At 55.8% G+C, this 18947-nt stretch overlaps 1 protein-coding gene across 1 annotated transcript in view; it reads left to right on the top strand.

Moving 5' to 3' along the window:
- Window positions 1-25: 25 nt before the first annotated feature.
- ARHGAP23 (Rho GTPase activating protein 23) overlaps window positions 26-18947 on the top strand; it is a 61416-nt gene continuing 42494 nt past the window's right edge. The window contains exon 1 of the mRNA XM_012726049.1: window positions 26-92. Coding sequence (XP_012581503.1) covers window positions 30-92 — 63 coding nt within the window. The 5' untranslated portion in view covers window positions 26-29. The remainder of the gene's footprint in view (window positions 93-18947) is intronic.

Raw genomic sequence — 18947 nt, 5'->3', positions numbered from 1 at the left:
CCCGGCCGCAGAGCCGCCGCTGCCGCCCGATGAATGGAGTCGCCTTCTGCCTGGTCGGGATCCCGCCCCGCCCGGAGCCCCGGCCCCCCCAGGTGAGGGCGCGGAGCCAGGGGAGGGGTGGATGCAGGCGCTGCCGGGGAGCTGGCGGCGGGGTCGGGGTCGCGGTGCCTTTGCCGGACTGGGACAGCTTGGGCACGGAGCGGGGGCACCGCAGGCTCGGCTGTGGGGCACGTCGGCCGGTGGCAGGCTCGGGAAGGCCAGGAGTGAGAGTTGCCCTGGGCAGGGGGACGGGGAGGAGGAGGTAGGCCGGGGCCGGGGCGCCCACGGAGCTGCCAGGGCAGGGGGCACGGACCGGGACGGCGGTGCCAGGCCCTAGCGCCCGGGCTGGGGGGGCAGGGGATCCGCGCCTTTTGTCCGGGTTTTTCAGGCGGGGCGCCTGTTGCCGTTTCCTCTGCCCGAGTTTTCGTTTTCCGTTGGCGAGGCCTCGGCACAGCTGGAGGGAGAGTGAGTGGGGGAGGGGGTTCCCGGAGCGGGACGTCCTTGGCCAGGGCAGCAGGACACCCTGATCCCCACACCACACTCGTCCTCTGCGGGTCTGGACCTCAAGAAGGCCTGCCAGGAGCCGAGCCTGCCACCTTCCAACACCCCCCCTCCCCCAAAGAATCAGGCCCGAGACCCACCCACCCCCATCCTCAAGCGTGGCTGCCCTCCCCTCTGCCCACTCTGCTGACTGTGGGTGGGTCTGGGCGCGGGGTGCCAGGGGCATTACTCAGCGCTGCCTGCTTTGCTTGGGTTCTTTCATCTGCCAGCTGCTGAGGCTGGGGAGGGGCCATCAGGGGCCTCTGCACACACACACACACACACACACACACACCCTGCCCCAGCCTGGCTGCCCCCTCTCTCTGAACACCCAAACTGGCACTCCCTCCTTCCCAAGCTGAAGGGTTGAAAGCCATGGTCCAGTGTTTTCTAAGCTTCAGTTCCCTGGGGTCCATGTTCGGGTCAAGGCAGGCACTGAGGCCTTTTCTTGCTCTGGCAGGAGGACTGGAGGAGCCTAAGCTGAAGGACGTAGGAACTCTCCTTCCCAGGCTTGCCGCTGGGGACTGATGATTTGCAAACTTTTGGAGAGAGGCTCCTGTCTAGGAAGGAGCTAGATGTGTGCCTCCTTCTCTCTCAGTCTGCACCTCGCTCCTGGCTCCCCTTCCACCTTTCAGCCAAAGTGTTTCCTAATTACAAACTTGAAATTCAGGATGGACAGGGGCTGGGGGTGGAGGTCATTAAGCATGAGTCCCTTGGGTTCCCCTCACCAACACATCCTTCATCTCCACCCCCCCCCCCACCATTTCCACTCCTAGCCACCCGGTGGCCCAACTGGGGGTGGGTGGTGTTTGATCTCACGTGATTCTCCTCTCTGCCAGCACAACAGCCCTTTCCCAAAAGTGGCCAGCTCTCATGGAGATGTGCTCTTTGGCATATGATGTGAATCTCAATCATGTAACCAGTCATTTCAGCTCCAAACATAGCCCAAAGGCCCCCAATCCCAGCCCCTTCTTCCACTTGCTCATTTGGTGGCTGGGTCCATCCCCTAGGTGGCTGGGAACTGCGAGTGCCCCGTGGCCCAGGCCCTACCTCCCCTGGGGAATGGTGAGCCCGCACATCCCGTGCTGCTGGCTTAGAGGCCTTGAAAAACCCTGGGAGTTGGCAGGATATTCTAGGTCTCTGACTCCCCGTGATAGAGCCAGGGCTAGACCCCCTGCCTTCTGCTGAGGTCAGGGAGCAGGGGGGAAATAAATTTATTAGGCAGGTGGCTTTGGGACATCATGCGGTATGGGCCAGGCTTTTGAGGTCCTAATTCAAGCAGAGTGAGAATGGACACAGGAAATAAGGCTGTGTTTAGGCAGCCTGGATAGGGGTCTCTGTGCCCCCACATAGGCCAGCCCTGAACTCTTGAGGGAGGGAACAGGAGACCTCTGTGGCCTCCTGGGGTGCAGCATTTTGGGCAATGATGGGAGTAGAGGTGAGGGAGTGAGCAGAGGTATTTATTGTCTCATCTGTCATTGTAGGGATACTGAGCATGGCTTCATGACGTATGGGGTTACCAGGAAGAGAATGGACTCAGTTACGGGAGAAAGGGTTGTATTCAGGGGACTTCTAGGAAAGGCTTGTGCGTTGAAGCATCCCAGCCTAGCTGGAAGGACTCTCAGCATAGTGAGCTAGGTGGGTAGAGGCCTGTGCTGTTGGAGGCTAATCTAGAAATCGGGGAGATTCATAGGAAATGCACATGCACATAGGTATTAGTGCTTGAAAAATGTGGTGTTAAGAAGAGGGAGTTGCTTTAACAGTCTAGCTAAGACAGGTGGCACTTGCTTTGGGCCACGGTTGATATAAAATAACTCATTTAATTCTCACAACACCACCATAATGTGGATACTATTCTCCCCCAATTTCACCGTTGGGGAACAGAGAGCAAGTAGCTTAGCCAAAGTCACGCTGCTAACCGGGGCAGCAGATCCACAGCAGGGGCCTGACAGCCCCGCTGCAGGTCCCTGCGCTCACCTTGCAGTCCTGCTTCTCAGGACCTGCGTTGTCTTGCTGTCACTCCGACCAGATCCATCCTGAACACACAGCCCAAGGTCGAAGTCAAGCTCTTGATTGGAACTTGGTTGCACCTCTTTTGGTCAGAATGAGGATGGGGACCAGAGGCCTCAGGATGCCGAAGCCTCAGGTAGTGGTGAGGGGCAATCAGCTTTGTCCCCCAACCCTCCATCTCCCCCAGAGCCAGCCCACAGCCCTTGGGCTACTGGTATTCCAAAAGGGCATCAGTCCTGCTTTGTTGGCTGCAGGGGTTCAGAGGTGAGATACTGGCGTGGCCAGGGATTTGGACAAAAGCTGGTTTTAATTATCTAGCTCTCTTTCCCTCCCTAGAGATGGCCATGAATAGTGCCTGTGGGAGCTGGTTCTGCCTTTCCCCAGCACCCCACCCACCCCCTTCAAACAACCTGCCTTTAGATCCAGGCCCCCCTGTTTCATGTGAAATTGTGCCAGCTTGTCAGCCGGGCAGTGCCAGTCAGTACCAGCCAGGCATCTCCCCACTGCCTCACTGGGGCAGCAGGCTGGGATGTCTGGGGCTATACTCTGGGGTAGGTTTAAAGCCCTGTGGGATGGGGTGTAGTACTTACCTGTCAGATTAAGTCAGGACCAGAGGGGTCATCTTGTCTACCTCCCTTATGTGACAATGGGGAAACTAAGGCCAGAGAGTGCCTGTGAGTGGGGGTCAGGGACCTAGGTGTCCTGGCTCTGGGGTCCCAGGCCTCTGCCCACATTGTTCTGTCCCTGGGCCCCCTGCAGCACAGGGTCTTGGACTGGGCCCTGATGAGGAGAGAGGGAGGAACAGGGATGAGTAGACAATGTGCCCCGTTCATCTCTGTGTCCTCACTGTGCCAGCACAGTGCCTGGCACAGAGCAGCTCTCCATAAATGTTTGTGAAGTGCTGGCCAGGGAGCAGCTCCTGCCCTGCCCTCACAGGGTGCCCGCTGCCCAGCTCTACCCTTGGCATTATGAGTGATGGTCTACACAAAAGACTCCCTGGCCCTACCCCAGACTGGTTATTTGAAGAGAAGAAAAATAATAATAGCAACTACTATTATAGTACTCACCACTAGGTAGGGGAGTATATTATCATCATGCCCTTTGACAGGTGAAGGAACTGGGACAAAGATTTCCTGACCTCTTAAGCTCACTTATAGCTGTAAGTGGCAGAGCTGAGGTGTTAACCATGCTCTTAAACTCATTCCAGCTGCTGCAGAGGTGTTCTCTTTGTCCTGGTATCCTGGGGGCCTGGCACACAGCCAGTACTCAGAGAATATTTGTTGACTAGCTATAAATTCATGAATGATAGACAGGATCCTAAGCCTTTGGAAGCAGACTCTGGGGTCGGGGTCTTGGGAAGGCAAACTGGAGGTGCACGACTGCTAATTTGTCTGGGCCAAACCTAGAGGGGGAAGAAAAGCTCCCATCCCCTATCATGACTGCCCCCAAGGCCTGGCAGGCACCTGGGGCACCTGCAGTCTCTGGTGTCTTCCCAGAGTTCCAAGGGAATCATGCTGAGCGATGGGGATGTGGGAAAAGACCACAAATTGGATCGAAGAAACCTGTTCATTTTTAATTTCTCTGACTCAATGTGCCTCCTTCGTGGAAACTTCTGGAAGACAACCTGGTTGGGGGCAGGGCCTGCCGTGTCAGTCAACCCTCCACCTCTCTGAGTGCGGGGTGCTGATTTCCAGCCAGCTCCAGTCCTCAACTTTAGGCCCAGGGTCATCTCCTGCAACCTCCTCAAAACCCTGTGCCCTAGACAGGCGACCTTCTCACCTGCTCCCCACTTGCTGCTTTGAATGAAGAGGTCGCACTCTATCTGCTGCCAAAGGGTGGTGGGGAGTGGACTGGAAAAAAGAGATGACAGTCTGGGGACTGCGGTTCTTTCCAATCTAGACAGACGACCATGCGGGATGGGGGGGGGGTGTTGGGGGGGGCTGCCGGGCCTAAGTGGCCCCACGCGCACTCAGAGGCTGGGTGTCTGGGCTGCAGCCTGCTAAAGTTCAAGTTTTAGCTCCAGCCTTATTCACTGTGTGATCTGGACCAGTTACTTGTTTTTTAGCCTCAGTTTTCTTATCCCTGGAATAATCCCTTAAATTGTTGAGAGGATTAAATGAGATAATACAGGTAAAGTGGCTGATGTTTGGTAATCTCAATTATTAATAGTGATTGTTATTGAACCAGCAATAGTCAGGGATAGAAATGAGGACAGCACACTTACTTTTGACTCAAGAAGGAGAGCCCTTTGTGGCTAGCACAATCTGAAGAGGAAGTGGGCTGTCCTGGAAGTGATGAGGCCTCATCAGTGGGGGTGAACAGTCACAGGCTGGACAGACTGACACAGCAGCCCCAAGATCCACCCCTGCTGTGTGATCAGAACTGTGTGTGGTGGGAAATTAGGGAAGCAGGTGGGACCTAGGAGAAGCCATGAGACCTGGCTCCTGCAATGGGGGAGTGAGAAGTAGGGGCAGACACCCCAGCCTCCTGGGTAGGGAAAAGCTGGCTGCTGTGGTGTGGATTAGGGACTCAGAGAGGCCTGAGAGGCTGTCTGGAGGAAGCCTGGGGGTGGTTCTGATGAGTGGGAGGAGGCCAGAGGCGGCTGCAGCCTGAGAAGGGCTTGATGGTAGTGAGACGCCTGGGCCCCTGGTCCTGAAATCAGGGCTGAGGCTATCTCCTCTTCCTGGCTTCCTCCTCGGGGTATGGTGGTGGTAGTGTGGGGAACTGGTAGCTCCCTGGTCCCCATTCTCCAACCGCTGCCCGTGGCAAAAAGCTGGGGCCTCTGAGGAACGGAACTGGGGAAAGAAAGACTTCTTATACCCAGTGCATTTGGGGGCGTCCGGGGGTCGGGGGAACAGTGGGGCCTTTGTCCCCAGTTGCCGGGCATCTGGCCGAGGAGCCAGCCCTGGGTCTGGCTGGGCCCTGGGCAGGCAGGTCCTCTTTGAAGTGACCCTTTCAAAGTTCAGCCTGAATCCTTGGGAGGAGAGACAGCTTGGGGCGGGGCATGGGGATGACTGAGACCCACAAGCCAAGGATGGAAATAGACCTGGTGCCAGCTGGGCGGGCAGGCTGGCAGGAGATGTGTGGGCTGGAGGAATGTGGCCAGGCTGGGGGGACATGTGCTAGCCACGTGTGAGAACCCCAGTCTAGGGGTCTTGGCACTCAAGTGGGATCAATATAGGGAAGGGGAGAATTCATTTCGGCCCCTGCCTGGTTTCTGTCAGACCCCAGCTTGATTTCTGTCTGACTCTGGGCTCCTAAATCTGCAGTTTTTCCTTTTTAATTTCCTCAAAAAGCTAAGGGCTCCCTGGGGAGAATCAGGTGTGGACAAAGGACTCAGAGCCCTCGGTAGGAGGGAGGAGTAAAGATCTGGGTTGGCTGAGCCTTTCTTGCTGGGAGCCCCCAAAAGCCTGGAAGGGGAGACTGGAAGGGAGCCCCTACCTTCGCTGGAGTTCCTTACATTCTCAGTGGAGGCCGCTATATTCTCCAAAAGAGTGGGTGAGGGAGGCGGGAAGCCTCCCAGAGAGGGGACATCTTCAGAAGTTTCAGCTGGAGGGCTACTAGGGCGCCTCTCACTTAACTCATGGCGAAACTGAGGCCTAGAGTGAAACTCCGCTAAGATTGTATAACACGGGCTCTGCTCTTTGCATTGGCAATAACTGCCAGTATAGAGCACACCTTTCTAGTCCTCGCCAAAACTATCATCATAAAACGGAATAGACAGAAGAGAGGGAAAGAGGCAGACAAGAGCAGAAGGAAGGGAGAGGATGGAGGTTCAGCAGCTGGGTTGAAACCCAGGGGCGGAGAAGTCCCAGAGGCTGTTCCTCTCCTGCCCGCTGGGACTCTGTGAAAGGAGGAGAGGAAGGAGAGGGCCCCTGTGGGTGGGTGTTTTGGCTGTCCAGCAACCAGGTGAGGCCCCTCCCTCACCCTGATGCTGTTTTCTAGTGCATGGCCCCACACAGGGATGCCTTCTTGGCAATGTCGCTCTCTCTACTTGGGAAGGTTCTTCTAAATCTCCCTTTCCTTTCCAGGATGGCCCCAGGTTCCTTCCTAAGAGAGAGGGCCAGAGGGAGTTGTGGACCTGACAAGATGATGGGGTGCTGCGGGCCGTCTGGTACTCTCCTGTATCTTGTACTGGCATCTGAGAGCTGAGCCCTCATTAGCTCTAATGAAGTCTTGGCACCATTCCCTCCCTCTGCCCCTGCGGCACTGGAGGGCGTGAGGGACAGCTGAGTTTGGGTCCAGAGTCCAGGAGAAGGGTGGGATGCCTGCAGAAGAGGAGGGTGGGAGTCAGGAAATGGGGCCATCAGTAAGTCCAAGGCTGCTGCCGAAGGCCAGAGAAGCTGGCCCCTGGGGGAACTTTTCCTCCTCTGGTGGTTCTCTGAAGGTCTCCACATCAGTGTTATCTGAGAGACAGGGTGTGGCCAGGGCCCTGAGGACATCCCCAAGCTTAGTGTCCTCCTGCCCACTCCCTCATTTCAGCCTGGGGCAGGAGATGGGCCTGGCTCCCAAGATGGGAGGCTTGGTGCTTGGGAAAATCAGGCAGTGGCCAGATCTTAACACAAACTGATCTTTGTTGGCTTCCAGACTTTCGCTGTGGGGTCTGGGGACCTGGATGCATGAGACATAGCCCTGTCTTCAAGGGGTCCCCTGTTTGCTTTCCCGCTGCCCAAAAGCTTCACTAGGATTTTATAATCATGGGTTCTGTGATTTGCACCTATGTTGTCTGCCAGTTCAGGACAATCCTTGCTGTCCCCTGCCCCAAATTTTAACATAGGAATGGCCTGACCAAATTAGGGACTCGACCCAGAGCAGACCCAAACCATTGTCTTCGTTGGGATGTCATTTGAGTGTGAATATGGTCACAAAGGTTGGAATAGGGGTTTAAAGACAGATACTGTCATTTAGTAGAATTGCCATAGGGATTAGTAAAAATCCAGTGGGTGATATGAGCAATCTCTGTTCTTTGATCTCCTGTTTCCAAACTTATTTTCAAGTTGAGGATTCTTTAGTAAAATCCCTTTTATAGTTTTGACTGAAATGGCTGTATGTTTTTGATACAGGAACAGAGACCCACAGAGGGTAAAGAACTCCATGAAAGGTGACCCAGCACCTGAACTTAAATCTAGGGCTTAGGGAACCCTAAGCCTGACCTATAGTTACCTTTATGTTCCCTGACCAAGAAGGCTGTGAAGGCAGACTGTCCCCTGGCCTCGAGCTGGTGGTTGAAAGCCGACTTGGGGTTGGCAGAGTGAAGGACATGGGAAGGCAGACACAATCAGGTGGGTGGGTGTAGGTAGCTCAGTTATATTCTACTTCAACATGACTCTGCCCACAGTGCTCCCCGTGACTGCGTGGAGTCTGGGTTCACTCTCGAGTGATATGGGACATCGCAGGGCTCCATCAATAAAGCCAAGCCTCTGCTTTCTCTAAAGATGCTTTTAGCTTTGGCAGGGAAGGAACCTTCACCAAGGCTTGAAGATGTCTGCTGGGACAAGAGATGGGTGGTGGAGGAGAGAGCAAAGGATATTCCAGGTAAAATGACCCAGTGCAAACAAAGGCAAGGAGGTGTGGAACAGCCTGACCTCTTACAGGATCAATGGATGAAAGACACAGAGTCAAGAGACCCATCTGAGACCGGTCCTGCCCCTCCCATCTACCATCATGACCAGCCCTTCACACCATAGTGAAAACTAGTCTTGCTCCCATAGCTACTGTGGAGCCATGGAAGGGGGTTAGGCAATGGAGGCTGAGGACCAGGTGAGAGAAGATGAGGTCTGGAACAGGAGATGGAGAGAGCAAGGGGGAGTGGGATGTATCAGTCTCTTCTCTCCAGAAACTTGTCACACCATCTTTTCCCCTTGTCTGATGTGGCTTTCTCTGCCTTCTCGTTTTCTCAAGTTCTTGTTTATCCCCCAATGCCCAATTCAAATATCCTTTGTAAAGCTCTCTCCCACCCCTCCACCCCCCACCAGACTTCCTCAAAAAAGCCCCACTTGGTAGGGACTTCATCTTGACGGCTGCCTCCCACTTCGAGACTGGGCCCTGTTTGAATATTGTTAGCTGATGAACGGAACATTTCCACAGCACTTGGGACTGCAGTGTGAGACCATATAGTAATAACCACAGGAGGCTTGGTGACAGCAAACATTTACTGAACATTTCAGTGCCAGATACTGAGTGTCCAGCGACACTTCCTGTGCCCTCTCTCTTTAGTCTGCACAACAACCCCATGAAGAATAGACGACCCTATTTTATAAACGCAGAGGTGAGTAGCTAATGCAGGACTCAGAGCTAGGACATGGGGCCAAGGTAGGATTCTTGTGTCCTCGGAATCCTGCTCAAAACTTTTAAACAGTATATTCTATAGCCTCTTTGGTTGTACACCTGTCTTTTTATAAAGCCATCAATTAGAAAAAGCGACTACTGTGGACTTCTGAACTAGGATTTGTTGAGCCACTCCTATGTCTCAGGCACTCAACACAGTCCTCTGAGGAACCCCATTTCCAGTAGAGACTGAAGCTGGGGCGGGAAGACATAACCTGGGGTCCTACAGCCAGGACCTGCACTCCCATGTCTTTGGCTCTTCTTTCCCCAGAGCCGCTGGTCCTGCTAGTGCCAGCCCTAAGTGCCCCCGGCTCACAATTCCAGTATAAAAGAAAGAGGAGTTGGTCTCTGAGGTTGACTGATGTTTGTGGGCACAAAAAGAAACCACAGCAGAGGCCACTGAGCATGGCCCAGTGTGCTTCCCACCATCAATGATCAGGAAAGGTGGTCCAGAAACAGGGGCGGGGGTCTTGTGATTTCCCCAGTGTCCACCTGTCAGGCCTGTGCACTCCAAGGAGACTCAGCTGACGTGGTGCTAGGGTGGACAGGGGTCTGAAGGTGACAGTCTTTTCGCGAGGGAGGGCCAGAGACCTCCAGAGGCATAGGTGAGATTCCAGTCCTGGGACCTGCAGCTGCAGCATGGAAGTGGGTGTGGCCACGACCCTGAGCTCACCTTGAGCAGAGCCGGGCACTGACTCTGTGGAGTGTCCATTTTGATGCAATTCCCAGGCCTGCCAATCAGATATTCCCACAGGTCTCGATTTGCATTTATTTACATGACCACACTCCTCACCCTGTCTTCTTAGCCTCCATGATTAGGGCTAAGTTGGGGGCGGGCAGGCGACTGACCGCTGAGTGGGCCTGGGGCTGACCTGGTCAGTGAGGAGCCAAGGAGCTGCACCATTCAAAGCTCAGGGGCGGCCTAGTTCTTAATTCTCAGTCTGGCTGGTGAGACTGCCGTCCCTCCTGTGACTTCCCCTCCCCGCACCTCCCTCTGCCTCCTCTCCCACCTTCATCCCTTTTATCAGAAAGCCAGACTTTCAGAATTTAGAGAATGGCCTTGCCACAGGAGGAAACTGAGGCCCAGAGAGTGGGCGTGCCCTTCTGCCAAGCCCAAAGGGTGGTAATGAGGCGTGTAATGAAGTGGCTGAGGGCCTGGGCTCTGCAGGCAGTTAGACCTGGGCTTGAATGGAGCTGTCAGTAGCTGTGGGACCCTGGCAAGTGCAGAAGCTTGGGACCAGGGAGGTGTTTCAGAAACACTCAAGCTGAGAGGAGGAGGAGGGGACTGGCGAGGAAACAAAGGTGGAGCGGAGTAATGAGTGTTCTATTCCAGGGAGAGGGAACTGGGTGGAGTGGACCAGCCCGGAGTGGACAGGAGCTTGACCAGGGCCAGTAAGATAACAGAGGGCGCTGCAAAGGTGATAAAAGCCCTTCCCTTTTCTCCCCACCCCTTACACCTTTACTGTAGCACCCTCACTTTTGGGATCTAGTTCTGGCAGAGGAAATGGGGGGGGGGTGCAAAAACACGGACCCTCCCTGTCTCAGCTGGACTGCTCCTGGGCACAGGAGCAGTTTGACCACTGTGTACCCTCTGAGATGTGCATGCATTCCTCGACATTCAAAAACTGCGCTGAGACCCCACCCTGCCAGGTGCTGTGCCAGGAGCTGTGCCAGGAGCTGAGGATCTGATTGTCAACAAAGTAGACATGGCCCTGCCTTCCAGAACTCAGCAGTATCCTGTGAACTTGTCTTACTGTGGGGTGGGGTTGGGTGGGAGGAGGTAATGACAATAACCTGAAAACTACAGACACTGACATGAAGGTGTTGTGAGAGGGTACCCAGGGACCTGACTTGGTCTGAGGGCCAGAGCAGGTGACTCTGGGAAAGTGACGTTTTTGCTGAGAACCACAGGATGGTAGGAGTTAATTAGGGTGTGGATTGGTAAGGCAGGGAGGGAGCTAGGGAAGCGAGAACAGCATTCCAGAAGCAGCATGTGCGAAGGACCTGGGGCTAGGAGAGTGTCTGGTCTTTAAGGAAACTGGAAGGAGGCCAGGGTAACCAGAGCACAGCAGAATGGGGTGCGCTGGGCGTGGAGCCTAGAGGCACATCCCACGGGGCTTGGTCATAATGGTAAAACTGCGACCTGCTCAGTATCAGGCATGATGGCGGCCATTGCAATGTGGGAAGAGCCAGGGTACATTTGGAAAGCAGAGTCCACCCTCATGGGTGAGGTGTAGGACTGGGCCATAATGCCTCCTGTTTATTGATTCGTGGACTATGTTTCCAGCTGCTTCATCAACTTTACCCCTAGCTTCATTTTGTAGCTAAAGAAATAAGAAAACCTGTGCGGCCTTGAGTTCACACCACCAGAGCAGGCCCAAAGCCTGTGCCAAGTGGTATGTGTGACCTTCGCTCCATTCCAGCTTTCTCTAGGCGGAAACAGGGTTTCTCTCTCATGCTACCCCCTGGTGCCTCTGAGGGTGAGCCGAACATTCCCAACCTAGCATGAGACTGGGTGGAGGTGGCCTGGGGGCCAAAGTTGTGGGTGGGTGTCACCCTCACCCAGTGAGGACACTCTGCTGTTAAAAGTAGTGCATGTGCTTGTGCCTGGCAGACAGCACTCAATGAATATCAATCACTGCTCTGCCTAGTACCATGTCCCCAAAGATGGGGACACACAAAGTGATGATGGGGGGATCTGCGGTGGGAGGTAAGTCCATCCGTCTTCTTTTGAACACAAAGCCCAACACAGAAACCAACCCCAGCTCCCTCGTGGGCTGGAGCCAGGGGAGGTTGTTTGTCCCTGAAGAGCCACCATCGCTCCACCCTTCCATCAGCCTCAGGGGCATCATGGGTTGGATTAGGGAGAGGTTCAGCTCTTGGGCTGGGCCACAGGTGAAGGGGAAGGTAGGGGTGACCTGGGAGGGTTGGGCCCAGACCTGGGGTGAGGGGGTGGGTGGTTTCAGGGGTGGGGCTGAGAGCCACTCCCTGCAGAGAGCCCCATGTACCCTGGGGGAGACTTTCAGAATCTGCTGAGACCTGCCTTGGCAGGGGATGTGGTCTCAGCTTGAATGGGGCTGAGCTCTCCCTAAAGAAGCCAGTGGGTACACCTGTTATCTCTGCCCAGATGGTCAGACAACAGAAAGAACTTCCAGCGGGAGAAAGGACGGAAAGGAGAACCTTGCCCGGAGTTCACCCCCAGCCTCCTCTGAAATGAGTTGTCTGCTGTGGTGTTGCAGAATGGATGTGATGGCTTTGGAGAAGAGTCATTGCAGGCATTCTCCTGCCTCTGGGAATGACTGGCCCAGATGTGATCCTGTAATAGGACTCTGGCCTCTCTCCAGTACTCCTTGACCCAAGGGAGACCCTCCCTACAATCCCATAGACACTCTGTCCTCTGTAGGAGAAGGGGAGGAGTGCTCCCAGGGCTGTTAGGGACCAAAGGGCATGGAGAATGCAGAGGGGGCAGAAGCAGTGAAGAAATGAGGATTTCTGGGCTGAGGCGGATAGGCGAGCCAGACCTGGGCCAGCAGGGGGCTCTGGTGCACACGGCCCTGCCTGCATCTCAGCTGAGACTCCACCCTGAGTGCACCAGCCTGTTTTCCTTGGAGTGTGTGCAGGAGCGCATGCGTGAGCAGGGATTTGCTTCTGAGCGCACACCCTTGCGTGTGTGCATGCTGGGGGTGGTGTGTGAGCATGTGGAGCTTGGAATTGACTTTGCTGAGTGGGCTCTGCCCTCAGGGGCAGGAACCCCACACTTAGCCTGGCTTTTTGTTAGGAAAACTCTCCCAGTAGCCCCATGCTTTGGGGTGTAGCAGGATCTTGGGAGACTTTGTGTGTCTCTCAGTCCAGCCTCTGTGCAATGCATGGCAGGTCCTCATCAATGCCAAAGTCAGACCCCTCCCCCTCCCAGCATGGCAGCCGGAGGGAGAGCTTTCCTTGTCCTGCGATGACAACAGGGCCTCTGGTGAGGTGCAGTGGAGGGGGGTGGGAGGGGAAGGTCATTCAGGTAGTAGGTGCCCAGCTATCCTGGGCCACCTCTGTGGGCAAGGTCTGCCCTGGGTGCTAATGGGAGACCCATCTATTTGTTCCATCTTCTTTCAACATTTGTTAGAAAAATGGAATTCTGGCTTTGCCTTGTTTTGGTGCTGCATCATACACAGCATGAAGTTGGCCACAATTTTTAATTACGCCATTCAATGGCATTCACATTCTGTCCCATCCACCATCACACCGCCATTTGTCCATCTCCAGAACTGCACCATCTTCCCACACTCAGACTCTGTCCCCATCAAACAATAATTTACCATACCCCACATCCAGGCCCTGGCAGCTGCCATCCCTATGTTCTGGGTCTAAGAGTCTGGGTCCCCAGCTAAATGGGGCACAGTGGGTCATGCACTGCTCGTCCTTCGTGACAGCCTTAGCGCAATGTTCAGTGTCCACACCGTGATGGCATGTGTCACGACTTCCTTCCTTTGTAAGGCCGAGTGACAACCCACTTTAGACATGGACTACGTTCATCTGGTGGTGGGTGTTTGGGTTGTTTTCACCTTCTGACTATTGCAACTAGTTCCTTTGAACACAGGTGTGCAAGTGTCTGTGCACCTTGGACACCTTTGGGGTGTATTCCCATAAGTGGAATTGCTGGATCATATGGTAATTATTTAACTTTTTTGTTTGTTTGTTTTTTAAAGATTTATTTACTTATTTGTACAGAACTGGGGTACAGGCCATAGATGTGGAGGGTGAGAGGATTCACCAGAGACAGAGTGGGGTACAGAACAGGCAGATCGACGAAGTACACTGTTGAGGGAGCAGCGGGCGGGTCAGGAGAGGTCTGCCACACCATGTGGTCACCTCCGGGGCAGGCGGGGATTGAACTCATGCAGAAGTGGCTTAAGCTTCTTTGTGCTGCGCTTTAACCCGCTGCGCCACCAGGGAGGGCCTGTTTAACTTTTTTAGGAGCCACCATATCGTTTTCCACAGCCACGGCCCATTTTACATTCATCTGCAATGTACAAGTACTCAATCTCTCAATATTCTGGCCACCAGCAATCATTTTTGAGATCTTATTATGTACAAAATGTTCTAGAAGCACGTAACCTTTTCCAAAAATTCACTATTGTCCTTAGGAAGCTCCCGGTCTAATGGGGACAGTCTCAGGCCCGGGAGAAAGGCGCAGGACCTCTGGGAGGCCCTAGATAGATATGGGGCAAACAAAACCCAATCCAGCTCTCAGGGCCCTGCCAGTCTGATGGAAAAGACACGGCCTCTTCCCTTTTGGGAGCCCCCAGACAGGCCCAGAAACCAGAATGGATACTTGGAGAGCATGTACTGAGGTAGTCAAGGGGCAGCTGCAGGGAATAAATGGGTGGACAGGATTGCAGTGGGCTGTGGCCCACGCCAGCCTGTGGCCCACACTGGTCTGTGGCTGCCGAGGACACGGCCCTCATGTTTACTTGTGGCTCACTCCAAACTTGCCCTGTCTGTAAGTGCTCCTTTCCCACTGCCAGGAAAGATGCTCTTGCTCCCTTCCCTCTGGTGTCCCCGAGGAGGGAACTGGCTCTCCTGCCGGGCAGAAGAGGCCCTGCCAACCTGGCATCCTTGTCACGTTCCTGGCTTGTTGGGAGTAGCGTCCCTCCGGGGGGCTCAAGTTGTCCCCCTTTTCCCCACCCCCCAAGCTCCGCCAAAGCAAGGCTTGGGGCCTGTCACTGTTCTGCTATGGAACATCCTCCCTGCCTGCGAGGACTCGCGCCGTGGGAGTCCGCAGGGGCTGGCGGTGGGAGTGTGTGGTGCTCACCTGGGCGGGCTCTCCCGGGTCTGTGCCGACGCCCTTGAGAGTCTGATGTCCCTGGGTCTTTGTCCGCAGGAGCAGCGTGTCTGTGTACCTGGGTGTGAATGTGTGAAACACAAAAGACAATCAAAGCAGCCTGCATTTATTGGACTCCAACTATGTGCTCAGGGCCTGTGCTAAGGACTTTAATTTACTTAATTCTTTCAATAACATATGAGGTTTGATATTAGTGTCATTCCCATTTTATTAGTGAAGAACAAAGGCTCAAAGAGGTTAAATAACTTGCGCAAGGACTCGCAGTCAGAAAGTGGTAGAGATGGGACTCCGATCCCTAAGTCTTGGATCCCAGAGCACCCTGGGGCCCACGGAGGGTGCTGCCTCTGGGAGAACTAGGGGAGCTGTGCTGCTTGTGATTATCTCTGTCCCTCCTTGAGCTGATGAGCTGGTGGCAGGGTTTCTGGCACCTCCTCTTGTCCTTCTCTCCCCCAGCCTTTCTTGGCTGTGACCCAGTTTAAGGGTGGGAGATGTGTGTCACAAGCTCCCCAACTCAGGGAATGATCAGTGCTGGAGGGGAAGAGCACTGGGCTTGGAGAGACCCTCAGAATCAGTCCTGCCTGCAGGTCAGACCAAGTGCGGAGTCCCCAGGCTCCCAACGATTGGGGTTATCTGCACCTTGAGGGTGTTGGGGAGACACAGCTTGCTTGGCCGGCTCATCAGCTTGGCCTGTTGGGGCATGTCGAGACTGCACAGAAGTGGTGCTGGGAACCTGGCATCTGAGTGGGGCAGGAGGGTGGAGGAGGGCTGAGGGGCGGCCACCCTGAGCGAGGAGACTGGGGCAGGGGTCAGAGCCGCGTGGGCGGGGTGGGCATGCCTCTGGACCGCATTGCCCGCATGCCTGGGATAGACGGGGCTGGCGGGGCATGTGCCTGCGTCAGTGTGCGAGCAGTGGGCGAGCAGTGGGCGGCGGTGGGCCCCAGTCTGGTGGTGTGTGATGCCTGTGTGGGATTAGACAGAGCTTCAAAAATGCCAAGAGGACTCTTCTGGGGGGGGGGGGCATTGTTTGTCACTCCATGCTGTGAGGCCTTTGGCAGGAGGCATTCAAGCTGGAGGGAGGAAGGAAAGCAGGCCAGTGACCCTGAGCCCCTCTGTCACTTCCTGGACCACACGCCCTTCAGCGGTATCAGTTTCCCTCCTCCTCATATCCCCTGGCCCATGGGGCCCAGCAAGCTCTTCTTTCTCAGTTCCTGCTGGCCAGTTTGGCCCCTATCAGCTGCCCCTCCAGCCTAGGCCACCCTCTTGCTCCAGGACTAAACTGGGGGGCCCCTCAATCTGTCCTCTCCCGAAGAGACCTCCTGGCACAAGACTCCCTTGGTATGTGACAGATTGCCTTTAATAGGGGTGAAGGTGGCTGGCTTGGACCTGAGTCTAGAATTTGGGGGCCCCCAAAGGTTTCAGGTAGAACCATGTGCACCATGAGGGCAAGGCCTCCACCAAATTGATCCTCCAAGGTGCCCAGCGGGCAGGGCTCCTGGCCCCTAGCAGGTACTGGAGACTTGCTTGTTGGCTGGATAAGCAAAAGGGCAATGGAAAGTGACCTGAGTTGTGGGTTACAACCCTGTGATCTGGCTCTCAGCTTGGTGACACTGGTACCTTAACCATCACTTATTCTTCTTGAATGTCAGTTTCTACATCTGAAAAATAGGTATAAAATATTCCCATTATAATAAATTGTAGGGTAAGAGGTAAATGAGATCAGGTGAAAGTGTTTTCAAAGAGCAAAGCCTGATTGTCACCTTTGGAGAGAGGAAGACTAGGGGTGCAGGCCGCAAGCAAGCCCAGCCCAGGGTCCTCTGGAAGGTCTGGTTGAATGGATTTTGCAAGCTGGTCAAACTAGAGGGCAATGGGAGGGACTGCTGGCGGGGTAATTCCTGATTTGGGGGGAGGAAGCTGGGGAGGGTGTAAGGGAGGAGGACTCGCACTAGGCAGGAAGGCTTGGAATAGAATCTCAGCAACGCCTGGTATTTCCCAGCCTTGGCCCCTCCCCCACCACCCTCTGGGGCCCACCCCACATTCCTTTCCCAGAGGAAGTGGGGGAGGGGATGAGAGGCTCCCCAGGCCTGACAGGTCGTATGTTCAGACCTACAGCATCACAGCCTAACTGCGAGCTGGCCCCCCCCCGCCCCCCCCCCCCGCATTGTCCTGATGAGGTAGCTGGGGGGGCAATTACAGTGGCCAGGTTCAGGTTGTGACTGGACAGTGCTGTACCCTTGCTAGGCCTTGCTGTCCCTGCCAGCTTAGAGGGCAGGAAGTGGGCCTTGGGCATGATTCTCATTCCCCAGGTCTCTGCAGCTCTGGACACAAACCCCATCTGCTTCTCCACCTCTCACCGCCAAGCCCCAGAGCCCTCCGCCGTTCAGGGGACTGTAGATTCTTGATCCAGACACACAGCAGCACCTGTTGGCTGTGAGAAGTTCCCTTGGACGTGAGAGGGGATAGTGACTCACTCCATTTTTCCAGAACCAGGACCGGACTAGCAGTAAGAGGGACGGAAGGCAAGCAGCCAGGAGGACTCGCTGGCTGATTCTGGCACACAGCCAGCCCCGGGCCAGGACCGCCCCGTGGTGGCCTCCTCTTGAGCCCACGTGGCTGAGGCCACCTCGGTGGTCCTTGCAGCTGGTCTGTGAATGCCTGGCCTTTGGGGAACTTGACAGAGAAGTGCAGAGAGAACAAGGGCAAGAGTGGGCCTTACCCAGAATGCACGGCTTCCTAGTGGTTGCAGGGGCGGGGGCTGCTGATGGAGATGCCTGGCTTCCTGCTCCCTGGCTGTGTCCTTCCCAGCGCTGCCCCCAAGCCCTCCTGACTCAGCGCTGGTGGCAGCCTCGTTTTTCCGTCGGGCTTCCGCCAGGGTGGGGGTGGGGGTCCAGCTCCGCCACTGGGGGCCCAGCAAGCGCAAACAGGAAACTGGAGAACAAAACCACTCCCAGGCCCCCCTTGCCTCACCCTCACCCTTCCTCCTCCCTCCCTCACCCCTGCCTCTAGTTCTCCTCCCTCTGCCCACAGACCCCCTTTCCTCTCTGTGCCCCTTCCTGCCTCCCCAGCTACCCAGGTGCCTCACTGTCAGTCTGTCCTTGCTGGGGACCGGAGGGGATGGGACAGGGGACCCGGAGAGGCTGGTAGTGACTCTTCTGCTCCCTCTTTCCTTCTGGTGGTCTCTCTGCCAGGGCCCGGCCCAGAGCTCTTTCTCCCTGGAAGCCTGGCCGAGGTAGCAGGCTGGAGCTGCTCCCCACCACCTCGGCCCCCTTCTCGGCTGCCGTCGTCGAGTTTAAGTATAAGCCCCAAAGTTAGAGCCAAGGGGTTGGACCCCAGTGCTGCCATAACAAGCTGAGTGCCCCTGGGCCTGTTTCCTTCTCTGAACACCGGTGATAACAGTGTCCGGGACCGCGTCGAGGGACGTGGGGAGAAGCACACTGTGAAGAGGCCTGTGGGATGGAAATGGCCGTGGCCGTCCATACCCTGGGCCGAGGCCTCTGCTGGCCCCACCCGGGAAGGGGCCTGGGAAGAGAGAGCCAGGAAGGGGAGGAGGGCAGGGTCTGCCACCAGCCCGTGTCCGGTCTGACTCACATGCTGGGGGCGGGGAGGGGCAGCTTGGAGCCCATGGGCAGCGTGGTGGTGCCCCGTGGTAGCACCCATGGCAGGGGCTCCTGGCGGTGGAAGGTGGGGGTTGTGGGAACTCTGTCTGTAGCCTTGAGCATGGCATGATGGGGGGCGGGGTGTCCTGGGAGGGGTGCTGCTCCCTGCGCCTGCCGCACAGTGTGTGAGCATATGGGCTGGAGGGTGCTGGCCCAGAGCTCCCAGCAGTGTGTGCATGTCAGCTAGCTGCTTTGTGGGGTTTGTGGGTGTTTCTGCGGGGTATGGTGGGTGGGGATGTGAGGGCCCTGGTGTGCTCTAGGGGCACAGCAGATTTGTTTGCAAATGTGTTCCTGTGGGGTGTGGACCAGAGGGTGTCGGGTGTCTAGATGGGGCCCCTGGTGCGGGGTGGGGCGGTGCGTGTGCGGGACATGTGTGCCTGTGTATGTTCTCCGGAGCAGTCTGGATGCACGTGTGTGCTGGAGTGCGCAGTGTGTGGGCAGGGGACACAGTCTTTGTGGGAGGGGACGGTGTGCAGTGACTGAGGGGGGCGCTGTGTGGTGCCTCTCAAGTGTGTGTGTGTGTGGGGGTGGGTGTGTGTAGGATC

The sequence above is a fragment of the Condylura cristata genome, unplaced genomic scaffold (assembly GCF_000260355.1).
Source record: "Condylura cristata isolate star-nosed mole 26May11 unplaced genomic scaffold, ConCri1.0 scaffold00017, whole genome shotgun sequence".
Classification (NCBI taxonomy): Eukaryota; Metazoa; Chordata; class Mammalia; order Eulipotyphla; family Talpidae; genus Condylura; species Condylura cristata.
The sequence above is the reverse complement of the archived record's forward strand: the minus strand, read 5'-3'. Positions and strand labels throughout refer to the sequence as shown.